This window comes from Calidris pugnax, unplaced genomic scaffold, assembly GCF_001431845.1.
Source record: "Calidris pugnax isolate Ruff unplaced genomic scaffold, ASM143184v1 scaffold54, whole genome shotgun sequence".
NCBI classification, from domain to species: domain Eukaryota; kingdom Metazoa; phylum Chordata; class Aves; order Charadriiformes; family Scolopacidae; genus Calidris; species Calidris pugnax.
The window spans coordinates 3929670-3950829 of NW_015090864.1; the positions used below are offsets into that span (position 1 = coordinate 3929670).

Below are 21160 nucleotides of genomic sequence, written 5' to 3' on the forward strand. Positions count from 1 at the left end.
AGACCTCCAAAAGCGTGTAGGTTTAGAAATCCATTTGGAAACCTATCTGCCTGTGAAATCAGTATGAGTTAGACATCGTCTTGGTCTAAACCACATGCCTAAGGTCAAACAGGATGTCTGAGGCAGAATGAGAAATTAAAGCAGGCTCTTTCCACACCTTGGCAGGTGGACTAATCACCAGAGCATCCTTCTGGGATATGTTCAACTGGGCCAAACAAGTCTGAAGTACTGTGAACCACTCACACGCCTGACCACGTTTGCCAATCTCTTCCAAGCTATGATAAAACACATGTATACCCACATAACTATATATTACAGCTAACTGTAAAAGTTTCAGCAATTATCTCTTTCCCACAAATAGCAGTTACATGCATCAATTACATTGTGTCAATTATTACTGTAAGACCTGAAGAATGAACATCAGATCTGTCTTCTAATATGGTCTAGGACATGTGGAAGTGGGTTAGATTTGTTCAAAAACCATTAAAAAGGCTCTGGGAGTTCCTCTGTGTGCTGTCAGGAGGTGATAGTGTCTTCCTTGCAAAGTTGCATGGAAAGGAGAGGATGGCATCATGCAGTGGGGCAGTTCAGTTCTAACAGCAGCTATCACAAAGTGTGTGCTCAAGGACAGAAGGACAACAAAATTGGTAGATTAAATCTGAGAGAAAGACAGTGTTCTGTACCTGTTTATGATCACATTTTGTTCTGATATGGCAACAATTTCCTATCTAAGCTACTTTTAATAGAGTAACTATTAAAAAAAAAACAAACCAAATTTCAGCAAAAAGTAAATATTCTGCAAAATACATTTCATTTTTTAATTGAATGTTTATGGAATATTTCAATTCTGAGATGGCACTGCCGTGGTTAATGGGATTTTCCGTTCGGTTGTGTTATGTTTCCATTGCCATCCTTGACCTACCTGTTGATCTACACACCTTCGCTCAGGACGCACAACAGCAGGCAACAACCCAGGCAGATGGACACCATGAGGACTCATGGTTTGACCAGGGACCATGAACAGTAGAGAGAAGCAGCACAGCATTTGACATTCAATTTTTAGGACTTTGAGATTATATCAGCTCTAAGTTTTTTGGTTGTCACCAAAAGCTCGAGATGTTCTCAGAGAATAGAGGGGAAGGTACTTTCTAACCAGCTCTAACTCTTTATGCCCTGCTACACAACAGCTACAAGAAGGGAGGAGTGGCTTCAGGATTTAAGCACGTGGAGACCAATATGTACAACATCAAGCGTCTTCTTCATGTCAAGGGGAAGAAACACGTGTCAGCCACAGAGGTAAGAAGAAGACCCCTCTCTCCTTATGAATAATTTCTCCTTGCCTCTCATCCTTCACCCATTTTCAACCAGGTTTGCCTGCCAGATAGCTCCTCTCTGCTCAAGGACCCCCACTACATGATCATTTTCAAGACCTTGCTCAAGGGTTTGGTCTTACCATGAGAGAAGCCATTGGGCTCAGTGAATTGCTGAGAGCAGTTCTTACATCCCCAGGGACAAGTTCGCAACGGCTGTGACTTATCTCCTGCAGCTCTTGTTATCTCCCATCATCTGCCAAATGCTTTCTTTTCCTCATGACAGGTAGCGCTTTCCTGGGACAGTTTCAATAAGGGTGATGTTTTCTTGCTGGACCTTGGGAAAGTACTGATTCAGTGGAATGGACCCACCTGCAGCATTGCTGAGAAATCCAGGGTGAGTAGAGGAGAAAACCCCTCGGTTTATTAATGGTATTTTTTGATGCCTGGAGGGGGGAAAATAGAGAAACAGTGCTCAATATTTGCCCAGTGAAAATCTCAGTAAAACCAGCAACACAGAGATAAACAGAGAAAATCACAGTAAATCATCTACTTTCCCATCTGCTGATATCAGAGGTCCAGGGAAGGTCTTTGCTTACAGTCCAGACCTGGCCTCAGCTTGAGTTTCATGGGCATATCACTAGCTCCAGCTCCAGAAAGGCATCCAGCTCCCTCTGGGGAGGTCCATCTCCATCCCTCTATGCCACGTAGTTTGCATGACGTGGGACTAAAAAGTCAGCAGCAGCACCAGTAGGTTTATCTGCAGTGGTAGATGATAAATTTAAAATTTTTTTACTGCATCACAGGGAATTCCAGCTTGGTCAGTATGAGCCAAGCAGGCTGCTGTGGTAGATGAATTTTAAATTTTTTTACAGCATCACAGGCAATTCCAGCTTGGTCAGTATGAGCCAAGCAGGAGTATGTAACCCAGGTGTTGCTAGGTCAGATCCATAGCTCTTAAGGCACTTTTTGCAAAGGGGTCATTATCCTTATTTCACTGATAAGGGAAACTGAGATACAGAGATGTAATAAAGCAAGGTATATCAAGATGTCCTAAGCAAAGTTGATGGCCAACCTTGTAGCCAGTCATTATATACATTAGAAGGCAGGTGGGTCTGCTTTTCATGTAGTGGCACCTGATGAGCAAGGACAAGGGGACGCTTCACAGGGAAGGCAGTTCTCCAGGACATGATGGTGAGGGGTGAAAATCCAATAGAGGGTGGAGAAAAGAAAAAGAAACTCTCAGGACACAGAGGAGGGGGAGCAGGTAGAGGGAAGGATGCTGTCAGGAACAAGCCATGGTTCATCTCAGGCCTGGCAATCGAGCAGGTCATTTCCTAGGTCTAACAAAGAGGGGCCCCTTTCAAAGCTATTGCGGTAAGAGTCATGGAAAAAAAGAATTCAATGGAAAATGGAGATTTCAGCCTAATTAGTTGCTTGGCATTTCACGCTGCTTTTTTTCATTTCATGTAGTGGCACCTGATGAGCAAGGACAAGGGGACGCTTCACAGGGAAGGCAGTTCTCCAGGACATGATGGTGAGGGGTGAAAATCCAATAGAGGGTGGAGAAAAGAAAAAGAAACTCTCAGGACACAGAGGAGGGGGAGCAGGTAGAGGGAAGGATGCTGTCAGGAACAAGCCATGGTTCATCTCAGGCCTGGCAATCGAGCAGGTCATTTCCTAGGTCTAACAAAGAGGGGCCCCTTTCAAAGCTATTGCGGTAAGAGTCATGGAAAAAAAGAATTCAATGGAAAATGGAGATTTCAGCCTAATTAGTTGCTTGGCATTTCACGCTGCTTTTTTTTCACAGAAAGCATCCCCTGTTTTTGAATACTTGAAACATTTAAATGTAAAATGTCACCATGGGGCGCCTGGGGTCCTGCAGCTCTGCAGCGTGCAGCCTGGTTGTCCTCAGCATGCATGCATCTCTCTCCCAGACTGTCTCAGAAGATCATTGGACCTGCTCATGTACATAGGCAGTGCCTGTCATGGACACTATTTGCCTGTGCCCTGTGAGAGCAAGCGCCAGGAGTGACTGTAATAAACAATATTTTCCTGAGAGTTAGTTAATAAGCAGACATTATAGACACATCCCCCTTTTTAATAGCCAAATTTGGAGGACACTAGAAGCTTCAGAGAGCTGTGGCCATCTGGCTTGGCGTTTTGGTGCTCAGTCATTGCTCTAGGTCTGAGGCTTGCTGAATTTGGTGTCTGGGTCAGGACTTACCCCTGGTGATCCCTGTGCAGGGTCTCGCTCTGGCTCGCAGCATCAGGGACAGTGAAAGAGGCGGCCGCGCTCAGATCGGCATCATTGACAATGAGAAAGACTCCCCGGACCTCATGCAGATCATGAAGATGGTGTTGGGTGAGAGGCGCGGGGAGCTCCGAGATGCCATCCCAGATACAAAAGCAGATGAGCTGCAGAAAGCCAACGTCCGGCTCTACCAGTAAGTCTGGGGATGGGCTCCAAACCCCATCCTTTCTCACAGCAAGCACTGTATAGCCTGACTCTGCATGGTGACTCTGTTTTTCAGTGTCTACGAGAAGGACAACGACCTGGTGGTACAGGAGATAGCCACCCGGCCCCTGACGCAGGATCTGCTCCAGCATGAGGTGAGAGAAAGCCTTCAGAGCTTACAGGGAGAAAGGGATGCTGTGGCTTGCTTTATTTTCAGCTGAGCACCTGTTTCAATGGGGTACCTCATTTCCTGAAAACTACCAGTATTTCCATCCTTCAGGTTGATCAGGTGTCCTCTGAAAACAGTACAGCTTGGCACTACAACAGCCTCAGTGGCTGGAGGTAGGTGGTGCATTGAAGCTGCTCTAAGGAGAGATGGCAAATGGACCCTGCTCAATCAAGGATGATATTAGCTTGTCAATCAGACTCAAAGAGAGCTAAATCTAAATCTTCAACAAGAGCTCAACCTGGGTAGGCTACAAATGAGGACCTTTGCCTGTGCAGAGTTTTTTACCTCTCTTTCTCCTGTTCCACCCCAGGACTGCTACATTTTAGACCAAGGTGGTTTTAAGATCTACGTCTGGAGAGGAAAAACCTCCAGCCTGGAAGAGAAAAAAGCAGCCTTCACTCGAGCTGTGGTGAGTTGTAGTACAGTGCAAACAATGTTGTGGGAGGTTAACTAAGTGCTAATCTAGATCTGACCACTAATTACAATTAAGTGTATGTCTGGAGGAACTGGCCTGTGTAGTAACAGAGAGAGAAGTTAGATGTCTAAGGGAGGCTTGATGACGTAAACAAAGAATTGTTAGTCACTAAATTGGACTAGAACTAAGACCTGACACTAAAACTAGGGAGAGATTCGTTAAAGAAAATAAAGTATAAAAGAAAATACTTTGTCGCACAGTAAGTGGTGGACTTCTGAAATTTGCTGATTCAAGAGATGGTGGAGGCAGAGAGTATCTGCAGGGTCAAGATGGGATTAGGCAAATTCATGGTCACCAGGTCCATAAAAAGATGACCCCATATTAAGGATGCTGGGGAGAGTGAAGGTATCACACTGCAGCCAGCCACCAGGCTCACCAGTGCTCACTAAACAGCATCTCGTAATGCCACTGCCCCAGGCAGCGTGGACCACAGCTCTGACCCTGAAAGGCATCTTTTGTGTTCCAAACCAAGTGGGGAAGTTGATTACTTGGGCTCTCTGGAAAAGCCAGACCTCACATGTAGGTTCTGCAAGCCTCAACCCCAAGTCTGTTATGGGCAGTAAGTCTTCTTCACCATGGTAATGGGTCTGAGCCCAGGTTCTGCCTGGGAATTTGAAGATGATACAGGGCTCTTCCACTGGGTAGAAGGGGATCTGTTATTAACTGCTGTTAATTCAGATGGCCAACCTGAGGCAAGACCAGGGCTCATGTTAAGGTAGAGCACACCAGTACAGTGCCCTGGCACCTCCAGATGAGATGCCATGCAGTTATTTTCTGGCAGAGCATGCCTCAGTGCTTCCTGTCAGAAAAAATTAGCCTCAAGGGAGCCTGTTTGGTAGGTTTTTTACAAGTTGGCAAGTTGAAGTGAAGGCTACAAGCTAACTTAGCTTTTAATTCATCTTTTGTCTATTCACTTATGTGAAGACCATAAATGGCCCCATCTTCAGTGAGATCTTATCAGGAGATACTGAACTTCAGTGGCCCCACCTTCAACAAGGTCATACCTGGAGACACCCAGCTTCAATACCGATTGCAGCTATTGTTTGTAGCTATTGTCTTGGAGAAGACAATAGCTTAGACTAACTTTGCCTGAAAACTTATATTGCGGTCCTAAAGGCTCTTTTCAAAAGCTTAACTCAGATGCTTTTAAGTAGGCAATCATCTCTGTAAATTCTGGCCCTGAGCTACACATGTAGAACAAAAGATATCTCTTTCTTTCAGTGTGGCAGGTGGGAGGGATGGGAGGACCATCTGCTCTGCTTTTCCCCGGGGGGGAGTGTGTGGCTGCAGTATTTACAGCAGAAGATGAATGCTCAGAAGCCCACAATCAGGCTCTTTCCCTGAACCACGGCTGTCAGCGCTGTACCTCCAGGTCATCCTGGAGCCTGCCGAGATAAACACAGAGCAGTTCCCAAAAAACAAGCAAGGACTTTGGCATTGTGGCAGAGCATAGATAATTTTCTTCCCTCTCGCGTTGTATCAAGCACCTCTGTTGAAGTAGTCTTGTAACTCAATAGTGGCTCCATTGCAAAAAAGTAATTTGTTTTTAGTCAATAAATAAAATTTAAAAAAAAAAATGGAGCTGTATGAGACAGAGGAAGAGGCTTTTCATTAGACCCATTGAGTGAGATTTTCTTCAAGCCTAAGGTGCCATGTAGAGATTAAGTTCAGGATGTGATCCAGGTGACCAGCTTCTAGGGGCAGGACTCAGTCTCCTAAACTCAGAAATAAACATAGTCGCTACAGTGACAACTTGTAGACATCTCCGTTTGTAAGTCTGAATGCAAGTCTTGGGGTGAGTCCTGCCCTTGGTCATGCCATTGTGTTCAACGGGGGGAGGTTCACTCTTTGGGCTGGCTCAGGTCTACATCCCTCTTCTCATACCTGTAAAAAGCTCTGTGTGTCCCCACTAACATCCTTTTTCAACATCACCAGGGTTTTATCCAAGCCAAAGGCTATCCTTCATCCACCAATGTTGAAGTGATCAACGATGGAGCAGAGTCAGCCATGTTTAAACAGCTCTTCCAGAGGTGGACAGAAAAGGATGAAACGCAAGGGTTGGGCAAAGTCTACACCACTGGCAAAATCGGTGAGCATGTTTCTCCTGGATTTGGCTTTCCTACCTGTGCTAAGCAACAGCTGAGGGAACATCATTCACATTAACTGTCTCCTGCCTTCAACGTCTTGAAAATCTAGTGCATGTTCTTCTCATGCCTTATACTTTCCACCTTCTTCAGTAGATGCAAAGGGTTCAGGAACTGAACAGAGTTCAAAACCGCTGAGGCTTCTTATATGAACCAAATTGCCACTTATTCCACATGGGAGAAGATCACTCTTGCCTGAAAAATTGTATGCAAAAATTCACACTTGTAGAACTTCCTAATTTGCTTTATAAAGTGCTAATGATGAACGTGATAAGGAAGTGTTGAACAACATTCTGCTTTCATTTATATTGGCATCCACCCAAGATCCTCCTGATGTCAATGGAATATATTCTGTATTTACACCGGTGCAAACAGTGCCTCAATTTATCACACTGCTGAAGTGAATATTGCAATGCGTTTACCCCACGGAGTAAACAACACTGAAGAGAGAGAACTTGGTGGTGAATGATGGGATGGTGACAGAGATGCTGAATGTCTCCATCAATTATAGCTTCAGGGCTGCAAATCTCTTACACTTGCAAGTTCTCTCTTTCTCTCCACCTCTATCTCTCCCCGTGCGGTCCATAAATGCACTCTCTGTTTATCATGAGCTGGAGAAATGTAGCCATTTTATTTCTGAAAGCAACATTTTAAAGGGAGGGAAATATGTATGGAGTTGGAAACCACTTAGGACTTTTCAGTCAGGAGACAACTAATATTTTTACCAGCCAGCCATCCCTAGAACATGCTATATGGCCCATTGCCAGCCTGTAACAGATCAGCACTGGGATGGTATGAACTCTTTCCAAAATCAACACTGGCTTACTGGTGGCAAGACCTGGCTTCATGCAACCATGGGCCAGGTTTTTCTAGCATGTATAAAGATTGTGCGTGATACAGAGGGTTTGTGTGTTATTGTGCATTCACTGGGTTCTTGTTCTTATTCTGCTGGTGCATACAGCCAAGGTGGAGCAGGTGAAGTTTGACACCACTCAGCTCCACGCCAGACCGGAGCTAGCTGCTGAGCAGAGGATGGTGGATGATGCCTCCGGGGAGGTAGAGGTGAGAGAGCTCCTTTTGCTGTAATCAGTGTGTTTCCAGATATCTCTGTCTTTTCACACACACCTGCTCTACAGAGATGTGAAGTTGTGCCCACCTACCCTCCCCAAGGAAACATGGCTGCAGACAGGGCAAACTGCTTGCAAACTCTAAGTAACGCAGCAGTTAAGTAGCTCGGGGGAGTTTCTCCTCCAACCCATGACCAGTTGAGCAAAGCAGTCAATAAGCTGACGACTCTCCTGCCATGTGTGTGGGTCATGAGACTGATACAGTCAACTCCCTTCTCACACTGTCTCCCAGTTAGGTCTATATCAACCAAACTTGCACAGAGCAGAGGGCCCTCTCCCATTCTGGTGGCCTTCCATGGAAGATGGAGCTGACTGAGAGAGGGGTTGTGGGACTGAGAGAGACCAGGAGGCTGCTCCTCCTTGAGGGCCACCAAGTGCAAAAAGGCTGTATTGTGGTAGCCTCTGGAGAGACCTGACTTTACCAGCAAGCACTTAATCAAGCTGGAGGAACATGGACTGGCATCCAGGGGAGAGAGAAAGGGTTCTCTTTCCAACTGAAGACCTGAACTTCCGTGGTCTGCTGGCGAAGGGGTTGTGCTTTGTCTTCATGCTGACTCCACTGCTGCTCACCAAAATGTTTCTTTCACTAGGTGTGGAGGATTGAAGACTTGCAAATGCAGCCGGTGAATCCCAAGACTTATGGGCAGTTCTACGGGGGTGATTGCTACCTGGTCCTGTACACCTACCTGAGATCAGGCAGGCCACACTACGTCCTCTACATGTGGCAGGTAGGTTGAGCCAAGTGGAGAGGACTATGCTGTGTCTGGTGGGAGCCTGAAACTGAGGTCTCATGGTTTGGGCTGGGCTGGCAACTAAAATGAATGACAGATGCTCTCTTTAACCTCTCTCCCCTTTAGAGAAGGGAAAGCGTCTTCCTTCAGAGGAGAGGAGAGAAAATGAGAAAGACAGAGATCTATGAATTGGAAAGAAACTAAACTACTGAAATATTAATAATAACATAATAAAAAGAAAATATAATAATATTAATAAGAAAATAATGACATATATACAATATATACAACCCATATTGAGCTCCCAGTGTGATGATCACATCACCAGCAGACACTGGGAAAGTGCAAAAATCCCCACCCAAGCATCCAGAAGAACTCACATCATCAGTTGTCCGTTGCGAATATCCCAAGCTGTGCTTTGTAGGCAGCATGGACTCTCTGAGCCCAATCTGGCATTATACTGAGAGCCAGAAATTTCAGACAGAAAGAGTGAGGGATTATGAGGTTTATAGTGCTGAGGTCAAACTTCTCAGTCTTTCAGATTTTCCCTTAAAGCCTCAGCTTCTGGAGTCGTGTAAGTATATGAATATCTCTGCTTTTCTTTTTAAAGTATATTTACCTCCCCTGGAAAGCAGAGAAAAGCTTTGAAAATGGGATGCTGAAGTCTCCAAAACCAGAATGGAAGTGAAATTTAAACAGCTGGTAGTTTTAACTCTGATCTGATGATGCAGGGTTTGGGATTGGCAAGATGTTGCATTGTGCAGAGCTTTATACCCTCCAACTCATCACATTCCATGTGGCATCTCTCTCTTCCCCAGGGCCGCCATGCCTCTGTGGATGAAATCACTGCCTGTGCCCTCAATGCCATCGAGCTGGACAAGAAGCACGGGGACGAGGCAGTGCAGGTGCGCGTGACGATGGGCAAGGAGCCCACGCACTTCCTGGCCATCTTCAAGGGCAAGCTGATCATTTACGAGGTAACAGGGCTTTGGGCGCGTGGGCAGTGGAAGGTGCAAGCACCAAGGTTGGCTTGGCGGTTGCAATGGAAGCAGTCCAGAAAAATGGGCTGATATTCAGGAAGGGAGCCTGCCAGGTCTGCATGGGGCTGGCAGATGGAAGTGGTGGAACATTTCTACTACTTCCCAAGTAGTCTGAACACCATATGTGTAAACAGAGTCCTGGACTGACCCAGACTCAGCTGTCCGCCCCTGAGCTCCAGCGTTAATGTGTGATGTTTTTTCCAACTCTATCCCAAAATATTTTGCAGCGCTAGAATAAGACAATCATCCTGTGAATTACAGATACCACTATCCAGAGATGGTCCTCCAAAATATCCTACAAACATTTACTTGACTTGTATTGTCCCCACCTGAATTATATCACATTAAATACTAACCCACTTCACTTGCTGCTTTGGCTGGCCCCATCCATGGTGGAGACATTGCAAATGGATCGGGGAGAGGAGGATTGGCCTCAGCTCTCAGTGTTGGTCCCTCCGTAAGGCTTCCATGGCAGATGTTCAGCTAAGCTGGGCACAGCTGGAAATCAGAGTCCAGCTGCCTTGCCCCATTCACACAGCAAATGCTTTGCAGGCACTAAGATCTGCTCATATTGAACGTGAGCATTTTGATGGGAGCTGGTCAAGACTCAGAGTAATGAGGGAGAAATGTTGAGGTTATGTAATGTGGGTTTTATTCTGACCTGGAACCAGAAGTTATTTGGATATCCTCACCTGCTCTGTGCAGGACCATGGTCTGTCTTTACAGCAGTGTGGAAGGTTGCGACCCCAAGAGCCTTCTTCCTCAAAGCAGTTGTATCCTGGATTTGTATACCTTCTTCACCTCCCCAAACCATCCTTCTTTCTGTTTTCTTGCAGGGTGGCACGAGCCGGGCTCAGAAAACCATGCCCGAGCCTACAATCCGCCTCTTCCAGGTGAGGGGCACGGACGAGATGAACACAAAGGCCACAGAGGTGCCAGCCCGTGCCTCCTCACTCAACTCCAATGATGTCTTCCTGCTGACGACCAGCCAACTCTGCTACCTGTGGTGCGGGAAGGTGAGAAGTTGCTGTCTCCTTCTTCCACTGAGCTGTGGAGGCGTATCCTTGGGCATGTAGAACATTAATTTCAATGGAGGAAGGTAAACACAGGAGAAGGCTCCATCTGTGGAGAATTAGCAGTAGCACAGACCTCTCTGTACTGAAGCAACCCATCTGGGGCTTCACCTCACCTCATTTTAGAGGTTCATTTGACTTTCAGCTGAATAAAGAATCCCAGGTTTTCCAACTGTAATATTAGCCAGGATTAGACCACATTCATTTATTCTCTTTTAGTCCTCTGCTTCAGGATGAGATGGCAGATCAAACAAAAGCAGAAGAGTTGCCCAGGGAAGTTGTGGATGCCCCATGATGGAAAGTGTTCAAAGTCAGGCTGGATGGGGTTTGAGTAGCCTGATCTAGTGAAAGATGTCTCTGCCCATGGCAAGGGGTTGGATTAGGTGATATTTAAAGGTCCCTTCCAACCCAAACCATTCCATGATGTTGAGTTGTGCCTTAGATGCCATTGGCTGCACTGAATGTCCCTTCAAGTACTAGAAATGGATTCTGAATGACCAGTTCGGATGAGATCCTCAAAGGCATTCAAGCAAGTCTTTAGCTTTCCAGAGGAGGACTCAACCAAGCCAGCTTTTCCCCACAGATAAGTTTTGCCACTCTGCCCCTAACTCCACCTCAATCTTATGTTCTGAACACAGGGCTGCAGCGGAGATGAGAGGGAGATGGCAAAGATGGTGGCTGACATCGTCTCCAAACGGGACAAGCACACCATTTTGGAGGGACAAGAGCCAGCAGAGTTCTGGGAAGCCCTAGGAGGCAAAGCACCTTACGCCAGTGAAAAGAGGTAATAAGTGACCTGCTTGCCCCACTGGCCTTGGCCAGGCAACATTAAGCAAAGGATCAAAACGTTGCAGGAGAGTAAAGCACTTTCATACCTTGTCTTCACCAAAGGGAGCACCAGGCCAGAATATTGCCAAAAACTTGGTCAGAAACCACACCGAGATATCTCTTTCTTGGGCTTTGGGTCAGACCTTCTGAAGTAGGAGCTGCAGATCCAAAATCTGCTGACAAGGGTGTGCTACACCCTCCTTTCCCCAAAGCAAATCCATCCTATATCTTGTCGTAAGAGCTACATGAACCACATGCTCCATTTCCAGCCATTATTAGCTTTATGGGCAGACGCAGAAGATTTATGAACCTAAACCTGCTTTTAAACAACCTGGTTTTCTCTGGTCCTCTGGTCAGGTGACATGTTCCTTTGCCACTGAGTGATCCCATGTGGCTTTCACCTGACAGCAGGTTCATGTCTACAAGGACAGAAGGGTTCTACTTTTGCCCTCTTTGGATGGAGAAAAAGTTACCTTTAAAAATTAAGTGGTCTGAGAATCCTCTGAGACCTGACATCATTGCCTGACTTTCAGACCCTCAGAGGATCATTACCGTGTTCCCACCTCTTCCATCAAGGTCATGACAAGTAGCAGCAGGGTCCTGCGGTAAACCACAAGGGAAAGGTTTCCATCTCTCTTCCTTTTTCTTTCCCTGCCATGCATGAGGAAGGTTTCAAGAGCAGGTCACACACTACCAGCCTCGCCTCTTCGAGTGCTCCAACCAGACGGGTCGATTCATCATGACAGAGGTGGTGGGCTTCTGCCAGGAAGACTTGGATGAAGATGACGTCATGCTGCTAGACACATGGGAAGAGGTCAGCCCTTCTCCTCTTCCCCCTAGACATATTTTCAAACAAGTTGTGGCTTAATTTGTTTTAATCCATCGTGCAACGTGAAACCAAGGTCAACAGGCCTTCTGTCCCATCTCAAAACCCTTCATGGTGCTTGGTCAGACAAGCAGGTGTATGTCCAATCCTGCTAACCCAGGTACCAAACACACGAGTGAGGTGTTATTGCCAACCCTGTTTCAGAAAGGAGGGAAGCAGAGACTCCAGGTCCATGCCTTGCTCCAAGGAAAGACAAGCTGGACCTGCTCCAGACTTTGCCAGCTCATACAAGGGGGTGGCACCCAGAAACCCTCCCCCTCATTTCCCAGCGCCGATGGTGAGGACTTGCTTTAGCCTATAGGAAACTGCCTCTGAGGGGTTTGCTTTCTGAGGCCATTTGATTTTTTGTCCATGCACAGACTGAGTTTAGCTACCTTGAAGCGTGTGAGGGCTGTTTCCTGAAATATTTATGTTTTGGGCCTGTCTCAAAAGCAAAATCCTTCTTGGCTGGGAGGAAGTCTGGGATCAAAATCCCAGGGGACTGTTGGGAAACAACGATTCCTGTCTTATCTCTGCTTCAGTTGGCAGGGTTGAATAAACAGCCGTGCCTGCACAGGTCCTAACCACTTACTGATCTTCAACACCATCTCTCCTTGCAGATTTTCCTCTGGATTGGCAAAGCCTCCAACACCTACGAGAGGAACGAGGCAATTGCCTCAGCTAAGGAGTATCTCAAGACCCATCCAGCAGGGAGAGACTTGGCAACTCCAATAATACTGGTGAAGCAGGGCTACGAACCCCTCAACTTCACAGGATGGTTCAACGCTTGGGACCCCTACAAGTGGAGTGTAAGTTGCTGGAAAACCTCCCTGCTATATACCCGTGCTCAGTGATGCTTAAAGGGTGCATGGAGTGAAACCTTGCTTTGGCATGTCCTGGGCTTCACAGCTTCCTGGTGCTACCTGAGCAGCATCTACTCCTTTGCCAGCAAAAAGTACCTGTTCGGTGAAACTGAGGCTTTTGCATATATAAGTAAATGTGCTTTAATTCATAATATGCACATTTTTATTTTAAAAACATAATTAGGTTCCATGTCAGGTTTGTTATTTCAACAAAAAATAGGTTGAGGCTGCTAGTAGTAGTAGTAGTAGTAGTTCAGAGTGGCAATAGAAGCACCCTGCACCATTAAAAAAAAATAATGAAAAAAGTTTCATTTTTCAAAATACAACCACAGAGAAAAACCTATGACCCAGCTTTAAGGACAAACTCTGGTGAAATGAAAGATGTGAGAGGACAGGTCTCATCTCCAGGTCTGCAGAATGTCCATCAGAGCACAGGAACTCCTGAGCAAGGTGACCCTTGGTCACTGCATCCAAGCCTTCTTCTCAAAAGCTGATTTACAAACACCAGGTCTTCACTATACAGAAATGGAAACCTGCCCCAGGAGGTACCTGGGAAAGGAAGAAACCCTTTCTCTCCTCTTTTAAGCACATGGGCTTCAAATAATTTTGGTAGTATAACGTGGAGCAGAGATTTGCTTTCCGACTCTGGTTGTGCACAGTGTGGCTGGATGGAGGAAGGAGTGATGCACTTATCTCCACGCAGACCATGGACCAGCTGGTCCAGCCAGCCTGGGGGCTCGGTGCTGTAGCACAGAGTGTGTTAGGAATAAAGGACAATTCTGGAGGAGCTTTGGTGGTTCATAGAGCCAGAATATCGGTTCCTAGCAAACACCCAGGTGGAAGCAAGGCTGCCAGGCTGTGCACATAAATTCCTGCCACCCGATGGCACTGGTGGGCACGGTTTAAAAAAAAAAAAAAAATTAAAAAAAAAAAAAAAAATTAAAAAAAAAAAAAAAAATTAAAAAAAAAAAAAAAAATTAAAAAAAAAAAAAAAAATTAAAAAAAAAAAAAAAAATTAAAAAAAAAAAAAAAAATTAAAAAAAAAAAAAAAAATTAAAAAAAAAAAAAAAAATTAAAAAAAAAAAAAAAAATTAAAAAAAAAAAAAAAAATTAAAAAAAAAAAAAAAAATTAAAAAAAAAAAAAGAGATGATGGGCAGCTGGGAAAAGCTCAGCTCCCAGGTGGTGTTTTACCAGACCCTTCCCCTTCCGTGAACATCAGTGTTCAGCCAGTTCACAAGCTGTCCTTTCTTCTGGTTGCCCAAAGGACTGTGAGCAAAGTCCCATGCTGGAGGTGGGACAGAGGGGGAAGTGAGGTGAAGGTCCCCAGGACGCTTAACACTGCAGGAAATCTTATAGAGAGATATTATTTTTTTTCTGTAGCTGGGTTTGCATCATCTTTCTTTGCAACTGGTGTGGTGGTAGAAAGCCTGTCTTGACAGCCAGGTTTGGACAGATAAGACAGCAACTCCCAGAGCACTGACCCTTAAAACAATGTTGGTGCTTAGAACAAAGGTCAGAACTTGGTGGCTGTTGTGTTTTTTTTTTTTCTGAGGAACTGCTGAAAAACAAGGATACAGCTCATAAAATATGTGCCGCTAAAAATATCCCCTGCAGGCGGCTTCAGCAACTGCAGAGAAGCAATCCAAACTGGTGACATCCCAGAAACATCTGGGGGGGGGTGTTCATTGCTCAGTTTTGGGTCTAAATCTGTTTGCTCTGCAGTCCATGTGTTTATGTTGTTTGTTTTTGTTGGGGAACTTTGTTGAATGACTCTGTTCAGAACTGACATCTCCTGGCTGCTTAGGAAAACACAGTCATCAGCTTTGCCAATACATCCAGTATATTCCTTTTTTTTATTTAAGGAAATAAAAGGCAGCTGGTAATACATGGTACCAAAATACAAGAATTCAGGACTGAGGCTTTGAAAAAGCTGTTGCTTTAGCTAGGTAAATCAGAGAAGGGAAGAAAAGGAATATAATTTTATCCCAAATTTTCATTCTTTGCAAGATTCGTTTAAAATTTAAAAGATTTAGATCCAGCAGTAAATATTATTTCTCTTTATTTGCCTTCTGCTCTCTGAAGTCTTTAAAATTTCCTATTTTCACCTGTTACTGTACAACTGAAAAGGCTAAAGTCCATTTGTTTCTTTGTTTTTGAGTGACAGCTCTGATTCTGGGACAGTCTCCTGTTTCCAGGAGCTGGAGATTGCAGGAGGCACCATCTGCCACCTCAATAGGCACCACTGGGCTTTAAAATTTATATGATCTCCTGACCCAGTTAGAGAATGTGCTAATTAAAGGTGATCCATGCTTCTTACAACTCTCTTTACCTTTAGGATGGCAAGTCCTATGAGGAGATGAAGAATAGCTTAGGAGACATGTCGGCTATATCGGAGATCAAAGTGGTGAGTGTCTTCTCGACCATGTGGGTGGGAAACACCTGGGTTTACACACCACTGTGTCCCCCCGAGCCTGTTGGCTTGAAGGAGAGGACATAATGATCAGAGCAGGCCTGGGGATCTCAGGATGCCAGGATCAGAGCTGTGGTCCTCTGCGGAATGCAGAGGGAGACACAATTGATAAGCCCTATGTATGACTAGTTTTTAGTGCTGTGGTCCCTGAGACCCTGGACAAGGGGCCCCTGGTCAAGAAGGGCACAGCCCAGTGGGGGTCCTACAAAACACAGAGGAATCAAGGTCCCAACAGTCCCAAACGTCATGGTCACATGGGACCAGTTCTGCCCTGGACAGGGGCAGGAGGAAGGCTGGAAGCTGCAGGGGCTTTGAACCAGGGGAGATGGCAAGTTGGGGAGAGGTACACAAGTAATTTAGATATTTTAGATGTGGCAGATATCTAATCTCACCTTCTGTACCCTCTCCCACACCTTCCCCTGCTGTTATCTTGAGAAAAATGAGAGTATTCTAAGTATCTTCTGGAATTTCTAAGGGCTCTCATGAGTGCTGAGCTTTTAGCAGTCCTAACATCAAGGCGTAACGTCGATGGAGATGCTGGACTAATGTTTCAATTGGGATTTTCTCCTTACCACTTTGGAGCAACAACCCAACAGATAGTCTGTGCCAAAAACAGTTCCCCCAACCCCAGCAGAGAAAGAGGTCCAGGGGTAACCCCCAGCTTGCTCTGCCAAAGCTGAAAGTTCCCCCAACCCCAGCAGAGAGAGAGGTCCTGGGGTAACCCCCAGCTTGCTCTGCCAAAGCTTGACATCGTTTTCCTCCATTTGGCAGGACCTTAACAACATCAGCCTGAACAAGAGAACCCTCAGCATGACCAACTTGGCTGGTTCAAGTACGGCAAGTGCTTCCCCAGACTACAAATCACACTTCAACCACAGTAACAGCAACAGCTACAGCAGCAACTACAACAGCAACAGCAGCTCTTCCCTGATGCCCAACGGTGAAGGATTTTACTCCCGAGAGGTGCTGATGAATAAGACGCTGGATGAACTTCCAGAAGGCGTGGACCCCACTAAAAAAGAGGTGACAGAATTTCTGGTTTGATGTCTTTGTAGCTTAACCTGGAACTTGGTCATTGGCTAAGGGCACTAGTACTTCAGACTATTAAATCCTGCTTCAGGCTGAAGGAGACAGTAGCTGGACACAGGTCCCATCAAAAAGCAGGAGCTTCATGTGAGGAAATTGTGGCAGTTTTATGCTAGTTGAGGTATTACTATTTTTTTAGGGCAGATAAATGAATTTTAAATAGTCACTTTAATATTTTTTTTCTTCTGGTAGAGTTGTTTTACTCTGCCACTCAACATCTGTCCTTGGAGGGACAGAGAGTCAAAAGCACAGCTCCCGCGAGACGAGGTGACGCAGCTGAGAACGAAGCCAGGATTTGCATTTTGCTTGGGCTGTGGGTGTTTGTTTTCATTTGAAAATATCCTTCTAGAAAGCATTTTTTTTCTTTTTTTTTTTTTCTTTTTTTTTCTTTTTTCTTTCTTTTTTTTTTTTCTTGTCAGAAAGCTTGCCTTTCACCATCCAGGGACAGGGAGGAATGCCACATCTCAGATTGCTGATCAGCCCAAGGAATGTGGCAACATCTGTAGCTGGGTCCAAGCAACGGGGAGGGACAGAGGGCGTCAATTCCTTCTGCTCTCTACAACCCAAGTTTGACCAATTTCTTGCCCCAAGAGATCTCCTGGCAGAGGCCAACACCCCCAGCCAGAGAGCTGAACCACAGCCGGGCCAGCAGCTCCTCCCCAAGACACTGCCCAGGGTTGTATTTGAGCTGGGCTGTACCTGAGTGCCCTCTTCCACCAAAAATTCCAGGGAAAACTCAACCTCCGTTGCCCACAGGGTCTTTTTCACTATCACTGATGAGCCCACTACCTACGAAGCTTTCTGTCTTTCCAGTCCAGGGGGGAACTGAGTGAAGGCGAGATGCTTTCCCTCTGAATCACCACCTAAGAAACCACCCAAAACTTTGGCCAGCAGAACTTCTCCAACGCGCCGTTAGTTGTCCTGGCCCTCAGTATGGTTAGTGGGGACCACATTCCAGCCAGAGCATGCAAACCCCTCAGAACCTGAACATCCCTTTGGGCTGGTGGGCTTTTTTGCCCTGGTGCTTTAGGAAGCGGGATGAGGAACAGTTGGGACATTCCACTTCCCGCCATGAGGACAGGCAGCAGGACAGGAGCTGTTGGCCTGGAGTCAGGGGTCAGTGCTGGCACACTGAGGAAGGGATAGAGCCAATGGAGGTGTTCCAGTCACTGGGCAAGCCAGATCTGACCTCTGCTTGGTCTCTCCTCCCTCTGCAGTACTATCTCTCTGATGCCGATTTCCATGATATCTTTGGGAAGTCCAAGGATGAGTTCTACCAGATGCCTAAATGGAAGCAGCAGAATGAGAAGAAGCAATGTGGACTCTTCTGAGACCGCAGGGACCATCTGGCCTCCCGTGACTCTGGGACCAACCCTTGCTCTCTTAGGAGTGGCAGGGAAGAAGTACAGACATTTGCTCAACGAACCCAACCCAACATCTCAATCAGGCCAAGCTCCAGTGCAGTTATTCCAGTAGCCAACGTTCAGGGGATGGTTCCTTTCTCTCTGAACCCAAGGAGGCAAAACCTTTTGCAGGATGTTTTTGCCTCTTTTTTGACACTTTATTGCTGATAGCCATGAAGACGAGTGTGTGTCACACAACCATATTGGAGCCTCTTCTTTCCTCTCCCTTTTGCAAATCACCATGTGCACAAGGTTGTGATCTTCCTTCATTTGTAGAAGTTTAAAATTAGGCCAGATGAAGGCCACTTGCAGCTGCTATGTAAATTCTGGGTGGGGAGAGGAGAGGGGAAGCCCTGGGAGGACAGAGGGGGAGCCTTGAGGTCAGGAAAAAGGTAATGGAATAGCCTGATGTGTGATGGGGTAGCCCATGGGATGAGACCAGTCAGTTCAGCCCTTTCTCACCTTGCAAAAAAAGCTTCTCACCAAAGAACAGCAAGAATTGGTTGGAGACCAACACGCACAGCCCAGTGCAGGTAAAACAAGTGAGAACCTGGCTTGGGAAAAACCACTTATTTGGAACATATTTATTAACTGATCTATTTCATGAGGATGATGAGATTTAGGGCAACACACAGCTGTTGATTCTGACTGCCAGACAAGATGCTGTCTATTTTTCTTTCATTCAAACAGCATCTCCAAACTCACCTGGCCTCCCTGAGCACAACAGGGTTCAGGTGAACGTAAGAGTTCACCTCCCTGCAGACCAGAGGCTTGGGGAAGCCAGAAGGGTTTTGGGTACGACCTGGGGCAGTGTCCCACTGAAGGTTTCATCAGGGCTCCATCCCTGTGATGTCCATGGGGCTGAGAGTGCCCGTTCCGCACTGTGAGCTCAGTCTGATCGGGATGGGGGGGGCAGGGGAAAAATATGAGTGGTCAGCAATTAAGGGATACAATTGCAAAATAAAGGAGGAAAGATACATGTTTAAAAACTCAGAAGATGTGGTTTTGCAGCTTTACTCCATTTCCAGCCTGATCAGTGATTTCAAATAAACAGCCAGCAGCAGCACTGTAAGTGTTCTTGGTCAACCCATGGGGTAGGATGGCTGTGGAGAAAAATCTCCAGGTCCACAAATCCTTCAAACAGCTGGTCTTTCATTGCCTTTGGGATTTTTTTTTAAAAGAACAAACGGAGAAGGTGAGGCTCCCTCTGTTCCCAAACAGCACATAGCTAGGACCATTTCATAGAATCATAGACTGTGTTGGGTTGGAAGGGACCTTTAAAGGTCACCTAGTCCACCCTTGCTGCAGTAAGCAGGGACATCACAGAATCACAGAATCATCTAGGCTGGAAGAGACCCTCGGGATCATCGAGTCCAACCATCTACCCTACTCTAGAAAGTTCTCCCCTACACCATATCCCCCAACACCACATCTAACATCTTTAACTAGATCAGATTGCTCAGAGTCTCATCAAGCCCGACCTTGAATGTCTCCAGGGATGGAGCCTCCACCACCTGCTCTGGTCAACCTATGTCTCCCCATGCCCATGTACCCTGCTCCTGAAGCCCCACCGTTGCCCATGGTGGGTACTTGGCCATGAAGCAGTTGGCCTGACTACCCACTGCTGCAGGTGGTGGTCTGGAGGCAGGGACCTCCAGGTGATGGAGTATCCTGGACAGGTCTTTGTGTTTAAGACCCGGTACCCACAACCCCATCATTACCTCCATGTTCCTGCCACCACTTCATCCCATTTCTGCTTGAGGGTCCAGCTTAAACCCCATTGAACCCCCTTGTGCAGAACAAGGTAGGAGTCAAGCAGAGACAGTAATCAGCCAAATTACCTGCGTGATTGCTCCTGTTGTGCTCACGCTGGATACAATCAGTGCACATTATCCCTGTTTCAGCCTCTATTGCCACTGCTGGAAGCAACAATATTTGCATCGTCCCGCTGAGGCGGGCTCCTGCCGGCTCCCAAATTAACGAAGCGCATGTGCTCCTCAATAAAATGCAGCAAATGTCACCTATCAGCCCTGAGCGTGGGCCTAACGAGCATCTTGCAATCAAATGGAGACGAGCAGAAATACAGTCGGATTAGGGAGATCAGGCCGGTTTGCTGCAAATTGCTTTAATTCCTGTCACCAGCACACATTCTTAGAGAGCTCCGGCATGGGATTTTACAGATAATAGATTCCTCTGATATTTGGGGCTGTTGGAAACTGCTGTGGATTTCTTCTCCTTGTGGGAAGAGCTGGTTTTATTCTCTGCCTCCTAGGGAAAGCTGCTCACCTCACCCTCCCTTTCATGTCACTTGCCACTGTCACCACAGTGTCTGGTGGGCCATGTCCTGTTTCTGCTGCTCCTTCACCAGAGGTCTTCCCTAGAGTGGGGCTCCACAACTTCCCAATCTGCTTATATTGTTTTCCTCCATTCGGCAGGACCTTAACAACATCAGCCTGAACAACATCGTTTTCCTCCATTTGGCAGGACCTTAACAACATCAGCCTGAACAAGAGAACCCTCAGCATGACCAACTTGGCTGGTTCAAGTACGGCAAGTGCTTCCCCAGACTACAAATCACACTTCAACCACAGTAACAGCAACAGCTACAGCAGCAACTACAACAGCAACAGCAGCTCTTCCCTGATGCCCAACGGTGAAGGATTTTACTCCCGAGAGGTGCTGATGAATAAGACGCTGGATGAACTTCCAGAAGGAGTGGACCCCACTAAAAAAGAGGTGACAGAATTTCTGGTTTGATGTCTTTGTAGCTTAACCTGGAACTTGGTCATTGGCTAAGGGCACTAGTACTTCAGACTATTAAATCCTGCTTCAGGCTGAAGGAGACAGTAGCTGGACACAGGTCCCATCAAAAAGCAGGAGCTTCATGTGAGGAAATTGTGGCAGTTTTATGCTAGTTGAGGTATTACTATTTTTTTAGGGCAGATAAATGAATTTTAAATAGTCACTTTAATATTTTTTTTCTTCTGGTAGAGTTGTTTTACTCTGCCACTCAACATCTGTCCTTGGAGGGACAGAGAGTCAAAAGCACAGCTCCCG

At 46.2% G+C, this 21160-nt stretch overlaps 1 protein-coding gene across 5 annotated transcripts in view; it reads left to right on the top strand.

The window, feature by feature from the left end:
• Positions 1-19169, top strand: part of VILL (villin-like) — a 38012-nt gene extending 18843 nt beyond the window's left edge. For 4 of the 5 annotated variants that reach the window (XM_014945158.1, XM_014945155.1, XM_014945157.1 and 1 more), the window contains exons 5-20: positions 1188-1296; positions 1597-1707; positions 3558-3757; positions 3845-3923; positions 4308-4406; positions 6408-6561; positions 7578-7678; positions 8334-8471; positions 9293-9451; positions 10351-10530; positions 11226-11371; positions 12085-12229; positions 12901-13089; positions 15480-15548; positions 16386-16637; positions 17918-18031. In XM_014945158.1, the coding sequence (XP_014800644.1) occupies positions 1188-1296; positions 1597-1707; positions 3558-3757; positions 3845-3923; positions 4308-4406; positions 6408-6561; positions 7578-7678; positions 8334-8471; positions 9293-9451; positions 10351-10530; positions 11226-11371; positions 12085-12229; positions 12901-13089; positions 15480-15548; positions 16386-16637; positions 17918-18031 (2245 nt within the window). Of the gene's footprint in view, positions 1-1187; positions 1297-1596; positions 1708-3557; positions 3758-3844; positions 3924-4307; positions 4407-6407; positions 6562-7577; positions 7679-8333; positions 8472-9292; positions 9452-10350; positions 10531-11225; positions 11372-12084; positions 12230-12900; positions 13090-15479; positions 15549-16385; positions 16638-17917 lie in introns of all 5 variants that reach the window. The other variant, XM_014945154.1, reaches the window with a different exon arrangement.
• The last annotated feature ends 1991 nt before the right edge of the window (positions 19170-21160 follow it).